The sequence below is a fragment of the Leptopilina heterotoma genome, unplaced genomic scaffold (assembly GCF_015476425.1).
Source record: "Leptopilina heterotoma isolate Lh14 unplaced genomic scaffold, ASM1547642v1 Lhet_95, whole genome shotgun sequence".
NCBI lineage: Eukaryota > Metazoa > Arthropoda > Insecta > Hymenoptera > Figitidae > Leptopilina > Leptopilina heterotoma.
Genome location: NW_025111202.1, coordinates 1,607,038 through 1,615,023, shown reverse-complemented (window position 1 = coordinate 1,615,023; position 7,986 = coordinate 1,607,038). Strand labels below are relative to the sequence as shown.

At 31.6% G+C, this 7,986-nt stretch overlaps 1 protein-coding gene across 1 annotated transcript; it reads left to right on the top strand.

Annotated features, from left to right (window-relative positions):
* Positions 1–5,924: 5,924 nt before the first annotated feature.
* Positions 5,925–7,963, top strand: LOC122512139 (cytochrome P450 6k1-like). The gene is made up of 5 exons (XM_043627818.1): positions 5,925–6,590; positions 6,708–7,082; positions 7,160–7,344; positions 7,418–7,706; positions 7,784–7,963. Exons 1-5 carry the CDS (start codon positions 6,074–6,076, stop codon positions 7,960–7,962), a joined length of 1,545 nt encoding a protein of 514 aa, XP_043483753.1. The 5' UTR covers positions 5,925–6,073; the 3' UTR covers position 7,963.
* The last annotated feature ends 23 nt before the right edge of the window (positions 7,964–7,986 follow it).

Here is a 7,986-nt window from a genome sequence, read left to right as displayed (position 1 = left end):
AAGGTAATCAAAAGAATTTAATTTAAGGACAAAGTGTAGAGTATATTTGTTTGAGTTGAGAAGACAATATGGGAAAAGTCATTTGGACTTTGGTAGTAAACTTTCATTGTATAACGATGAGCAGTTGAGAGGGACCAAGCTGTGAAAATAATTACACCTCGAAAGACAGAGATCGAGGAGGGAGAGTACGGTATTAAAAAAACGGTTCCCAGGATTCGAATAGCTTCGTATGTCTTCTCTAAAAGGAAGATTGTTCTTCTGGTGCTGTGTCGATTGTGGAGGGACGAATAAACGGCGAGGGGTTCATGCCAACTTTGAGACGCTTCGTGTCGATTTTAGGGTCGTATTTGGATGCTGCTGCTGCATCTGCCTCTTTAGATGTTTAGTTTAATGACATCTCGGAGAATTAAATAGGGGGAGGAGAGACTATTATTTTAAATATTTTTTTTTTAATATCATTTGGCAAATTATTCAGAGTGCATAAAGGGATGATAATAGAAAGATTCAAAAGAGGATTTGTTATTTCGAAAGAAGTATTTAAAAATCTATTTTTCTTTCGCTAATTTCGAGAGACTAACTGAAGACTAACTGAAGAGAAAATGCAGACGAGTGTTTTTGTTAAATTTCCTGTTCTTTGTGAAGCTGGTGAACTTGTAAGCTGTCAAGTTTTATCGATTCTTCAAAGTCTCTCAAAAAATTGCTGAACCGTTAACGAACAGAGCATGTTAGTTTAGTGAACGCGATAAATCTTCAGTGTGTAATGTATTTCAAAGCACTATATGTATATCGATGACCTTCGGCGAACATCACTGTTCCAGCAGAACCACGATATCGCCAATAGGAGAAATCTTCTTAAGGTACTTAACCGATGACAAGTCTCGCATACAAAGGGAAACTAGTGGAGCGCAAAGCAAAACTAAAAAGCAGTCCAAATAAGCTTTGAAAGTGAATTTGTGGCTCTCGACTGAAACATAAATATTGTTGTATTTAATATATTTTCGTAAAAAGTTTTTAATTTCATCATTGGCAAAAAGTAATTGAATATCACCGGTGGTAATTGAATTTTTTGTTTCTATAAAAGGATCCTAAATAAGCAGGGTAAAATCTTTTCAACGTCATTATATAATCATCGAATAGAATGTTGGACGATTATGCTCAAACTCCATAGCCTACACTATAAAGAACTGAAGATTGGCGGTTAAACTATATCTAAAAAGGCACGCGACTATTATTCAATCACTCCAGTAACGAGTTTTTGCTTCCAAGTGATCGTCTTCCGAAGCCCCAGATATTTAATACCTTTTGTTAAACTTTAGTCATCATCAGGTAAAAATCGTTAAAAGGTGGCTGCTGCAAACTTTCAATGAAAATAAAGAGGGTAAACCAAATTTTACATAATCTTCCAGCAATACTCGCATTGAAAAAATGCAAAATTCATTCTTTGCATATGGTGATTATTATTGATTGATTTATTGAGATTACGCCCTTTTTTATTGAAATTTCAACCAAACATTCAAATATCATATTTGTCCATAACTCTATTTTTGAAGCATTCTCAAAATAATTGAATATAAAATCAGTAAACAAATAGAATAATTGTCAATTAAAACAAAATATATTATAAAAATCTCTTGATTCTAAATAGAAATCTCCACCAGAGTTAAATAGGTCCATGAAATGATACATGTTAAAAAATGGGTGCCCTAAATGGTGAAAAGTTAAAAAAAAAAAGAAGAAAAAAATTGCCGTGACGCGGAGGGATAAATTTTTTCTACTATATCTTATATCGTAACCACAGTAGTGAAATGCAAAAGAATAATATACGAAATGGTCATTTCACGTTCAGTATTGTCCTTTAAATAGTGGAAGAACTTCGATACCCTATATTTTGGTCTCATTTTACTAAAAGCTGATCGTATTTCATGATTCTTTCCCTCTTTGAGTGCGTATAATTCGATGGGGCTTCCTTCTCTTTGACCCTGGCTTTTTCATCGCGGTTTCCTTCGAAATGGTAACCTGACTTGATTTCGCGATGGGAGCATATTTTTTTCAACTTGTCATTCGTTTATGGAATCGGGGTCATTTGTCCACAATTCGGCAATAAATTTCACGAATCTCTATATTTAGAAGAGGCAAGATGTCACATTTTTTATATGAATTCTCCTTTGTATATAATATGACATTTTTTCCACATTTAATGAGTCTTTTAGAATGTAGGAAATATTATTTGAAAGTTCAAAGGGCAGGCACACCAAGAAGCGTGGAAATTGGAAATTCGTAACGGATTTTAAACTAAATAAACAAATTAAAATCAAATATTTAAAAAATTTGATCCAAATAAGAAAGGAAAGGGAAATACAGTTATAAAATATAGATTGTTATTTATTAGGAATATATTGTTTATCCCTTCGTAAATCTAAGGACCTTTGTGGTGGCCACTGTTTCTTAGGTAGAAAAGGTTAACAATGCACACGACATCCCTCGATGTGTTATGTTGGGCACTTGTGCCCAGTGGAGAACGTTATTAACAACCAGCAACGGATAACATGAGGCCTAGGGTCCTTTTCTTTAAGGGTTCCTTCCCAAGTGACCTGAGGGCAATATCCTTGTCCATCCGCGCGTCTAGGACGACCCCAAATTAATATTCAAATTCGTATCTAACGGACGCTGACCCTCATATTGTCACTACTCTTTCTTCCGTTTCGCTCCTGTCTCCTTACTTTTTATTCTTGTGTCTTGCGTCTGTAGATTTGCTGCCCGCTGGTCCCTCCAACTCTTTTTCTGCTGGCCGTCATGTAACGTCGCCATTTATTGTGCGTGAAGATTTTTTCTTATCCTAATCCAGTAACCGAAAAGGGGCGCCGTGCGATTGGCTAAAACCACCCTAGGACGAGTGACCTGATTATTCTTTTTATTATTTCTATCTTCAGGTCAAACTAATTCAAAACTTTTCTTATTCCTCCTGGTTCAACGTCCCGACGACTCGAGGAATTCTACTTTCTCATAAAAGGATACTGTAAATTTTCTAATGAAAATATAAATTCCCTTTTGTAAAAAGAATAAATAAATTATAAAGAAAAAAAATACTCTTGAATTTCACTATTCTTGAATGAAACAAAGTATAATTTGAAATTTAAAACAATTCGTTGAAAAGAATATCGTAACGATTAATTTCTTTAGGTATACAGAAAGCTCTTGTAACACGTATGTAATTCTCTTTATAAAATTTCATGGGACAGCCCATATAACTTTTTCACTGTGATCGGTGTGCCCATATTCTGAACCGGAACTGACCGTTTCAAGTCCTTGAGGCGAAAGGGTGCCATCAAAATTTATAACAGAAAATACACGCAATAAAACATGTAACTTGCTCGATTTAAATATCTTTCTCGCTGATTTAAATGTGATTTCCAAAGATAGAGGGTAGGTTTAATGCATTTATAATTGTATGAATGGACGGGCAGGGTCATCGGTCGGACATCACTGACCCAAGGGATGACCTGGTCACTGTCCGAGAAACCTAACCCTAACCTAACCCCACATTGTACTGACGATCCTGAAAGTGACCGACAGACCCAGGCACGGGCCGCACCGGTTTTTATTTTTACTTCCTGTTCTTAATTCGTCCAGCATATTACATACTACTTTTTACGATCTTACCAGCCTTTATACAAGGCTCGTATTTTACTTTTTCTAAAATATTACATGTTCTCAGACCATTTCATCCCTTTTATGGATTGTTGTACCCAAAGCAAACTGATCACATAAGTTAATTTTATTTATAGGCACACTATGAAGAAAACTGTTTTGTGTTATTTTTACCCTCATTAAAAGTTTCTGTTTAAAAATAAAATCAGTGTTTATTAACTGCTATTTTAGATATAACGAAGACTTCTAAAATTTTTAGGTACCTTTCTTCGGATCGCGTCACATGCAATTTCCAAACCTTTCAAAAAAAAAAATAAATTGTTTTCGTAAAAAATGTGAGAATAGAAGAGAAATTCCTCCTCCCATTATTAGATTACTTTCTTTCATTTCTTGAGAGTATGTTATATTTAAATTTTATATTGTAATGTAATATTAATGTCAGTTAAGTTGATATATAATATACGGAGGTCTTACCAAACTTGACTGTCCGAAACCCCTTCTAATTGTTTAGGAGGCTATGAGAAGGAAACATATGATTCAGTTATATTATACTGGGTAAATGTTACCCTTTTTACATTATACTGGACATGAGTGGTGCGTCCAGCATTGTTCTTCTAATTTATGCATCCCATGCACGTACATCAGTCCAGTCTGCTAAATCTTCCCGTGAACTAATTGAATTATTGCCTAATCTCGAATCCTAAAATAAGCATAGCCATCCTCATTTCAAAATTGATTCCCACAGTAAAAGAAAATTTAATATTAAGTTAACAAATTTTTTATTTAAAATAGTCCTCTTTAATGTACTCTTCTTTAATCTGATTATTTGAAGCAGAGAAAATTTTACTAAAGAATAAAATGTCACAAGGTAGCTTAAAGTTGATTTCTGATTGGTATTCAATAAAAAATTCATCACTCTTTCAGATTAAGAAACTATTGTATATACATTTATATGTAAAACAACTGGAGAATATTGAATCAATCTTTCACTAATATTCAAAACTATTTATCCGGATGTATACGTTTTATTCGTCTTCTATAACCAGAAGATGCTTTTTTTATTTACTTACAATATTTAATAAAAAAGGTATTTAATGAATAAGTAGCTAGTATTATATAGTTTTTAGAAAATTTAATATATTAAATATTTAATTCATTAATTAATGTTTAGAAACAATATTGGAATAAAAGAACACTGAAACTGTTTGAAAGGTTCTTTAAACTCGAAAATCGATTCGGAATATATTGTTTGCGCCACCTAGAGGCTTGCGGTGAAACGTCTTATCCACTTCGTTCGGTACAGGTTACCTTCAGTAACTAAACTTGAATTTTAAATCATGGAAGAATTCATCTTATCAGCTTTATATAATTTAGAAATTTTTTATATTCGAAAGAACAATAATGTAGGATCCTTCAAAAATCTTTAATAAAACTTATAGGTGGCTCCTATGAGAAAATGACACTCTCTTACACCTGCGTAGAGTTCTATAAATGTTCAAAATCCATAAATACTTTTTAGGAAAAAATATACATTTTAATATATAGGTAATTTTAATAATTTAACAGATCAATTAATCAATTACTTAACAATAAAACTGATTTTTAAAGTATGTACCTATAGAGGATATATGTACATGTTTAGTCGTAAATAAAGTAATAACATACCTTGTCGGATATTAATGTCGGTTATTATAACAACGTGACATTGCAGAAGTTAAACGAAATTTTTCATTTATTATTTATTTGCTTTGACATTTCTAAAGGGTTAACTATCGGCAAAGTGAAGTTTGCTGCGGTTCACTCGGGCTATTTCTTTACACGACTAGACTTATTTTTACATTAGTTTTTATAATTATTATAAATGAGATTTTAAGTACCTGTTTAATTCTTTTAAATTTCTTTCTAAGAAGCATATCGTAAACAATAATAATTACTACTCTGAAAACTAACAGCTCTCAACTATGTTGTAGCTTTTTTTATTATAAATACATATACTGTGGATTCTCTGAAGAGATATCCTATCCTGCCTTAAAATATATCACGAATAGCAATTTCAAATGACGTTAAATCACGTCATCTTTTCGCACATACTAATTTTATCATTAAAAAATGAATTTTATAAAAAAGCGAATGCTAAATTGTTACTAATAAAAAAATTTTTTGTCTGTCATGTAGGTTACATATAATTTTTTTAAACATTATTTATCATTAATAACGTTTTTCTTATTCAATAAATACTTAAGTAAGTGTATTTCTTTTAGTCAGTTTTACTTCAGCATTTCGCAAAGAAACTTTACATTTCTTTATAATTTATTTTTATAAAAGAATAAACTTAAATATAAATAATCTTAAAAATTTTAAAAGAGAGAGACAAAAATAAAAAGAACATTTATTTTATAATAATTAGAATCTGTGGTGAAAAAAAATGGCAGTTTTGACAAACATTTTGATTCTTCTGATAGTAACAATTATTACGACAATAGTGGCGATTTATATGTACATGACTAGAAAATTTAAACATTGGAAGAAAAAAGGCATTGTGGAATTAAAGCCCACACCGTTTGCGGGCAATTTCGGCGATTGTTTGTTGATGAAAATATCACCCGGATTATTATTTAAACAAATTTATGATGAGGGCAAAGGCCTTCCATATGTTGGAATGTATATTTTTGATAAGCCCACTTTACTTCTTCGAGATCCAGAAATTATCAAACGGGTTTTGATAAAGGACTTTAATTATTTTAATGATAGATTCTCTCGAGCTAGTGAAAGTGACAAAATTGGAAATTCCAATCTTTTTATGATAAAGAATCCGGATTGGAAAACGGTTCGAGCAAAGTTAACACCAATTTTTACATCGGGCAGACTAAAGAAAATGTTTTTGTTAATGGAAGAAGTTGGAAAAGATCTTGATATGCATTTAGCATCAGAGGTACCAGAAGGTGAGATAATGAATTTTATTAGTGAAGAATGAAATCATATAAAGAAATTATTAAATATAATTAGTAAATTTAGTATAATGGTAAAAGTATTTAATTAGTAATTATTATATAATGTAGGAACTGTTGGTACATTGGAAATGAAAGAAGTGTGCGCCAAGTTTACCACAGATATGATTGGTACAACGGCTTATGGATTAAAAGTAAATTCTCTAAACAATCCGGATGCAGAATTCAGAAAATGTGGAAGACACATTTTTACATACAATATTCGACGTAACATTGAATTTACAACAATATTTTTTATGCCTGAATTAGTCTCTACCTTAGGTTTTCAACTTTTTTCAAAAGAAAGTACTGTTTTCTTAAGGAATGCTTTTTGGGATACAATAAACGAGAGAATAAAATCTGGAACAAAGAGAAATGATCTCATTGATCTTCTAATTGAGTTAAGACAAAACTGTGAGAAAGATCCTGAACAATATAACGGATTTAGTAAGTTTAACATTTTTAGTCTGCGATTATATTATTATATTATTTTTCATTATCAATTATTATAATGTTAACTGCAGAATTTGATGGTGATAATTTAGTATCACAAGCTGCAATTTTTTTCACCGGCGGATTTGAAACGTCCTCAACAACAATGTCCTTTACATTGTACGAATTGGCTGTGAATACTAAAGTACAGAATAAATTAAGGTTAGAGATTGAAGAAGCTTTAAAAGCCAGTGGAGGAAAAATAACATACGATATGGTATTAAGTTGTTTATTCAATTTTTAAAAAAAGGTTAAAATAATCTAAGTAATGTTAATATTTCCATGAAAAGGTAATGACCCTACCATATTTGGATATGGTGATATCGGAGACACTGAGACTTTATCCAATCCTACCATTTCTTGATAGAGTTGCAATACAAGATTATAAAATTCCTGAAACAAATTTGGTTATTGAGAAAGGAACTCCAGTTATAGTGCCAATGGTCGGCCTTCATCAGGATCCACAATATTTTCCCCATCCACAAATCTATGATCCTGAAAGATTTTCTGAACAAAATAGAAAATCTCTAATGCCTTGCGTCTATATTCCATTTGGAGAAGGACCTCACATATGCATTGGTAAATTTTCAAATTATGATGAGAATTATCATTCAATTCAAATTATCTAAAACATTAAAAATTGAACATTCTTTTAGGTCAACGTCTTGGTCTATTGCAATCTAAATTAGGAATTATTCATATTATTTCAAAGTATGAACTTTCAATTAATAAAAAGACTCCCGTTCCAATACAAATTGACCCAAAAGCATTCTTGACGTCAGCAGTTGGTGGACTTCATCTTGATTTGAAAAAAATTACCACAGTAGCCGGTTAAACAATGTTATGTAGAATACTTACA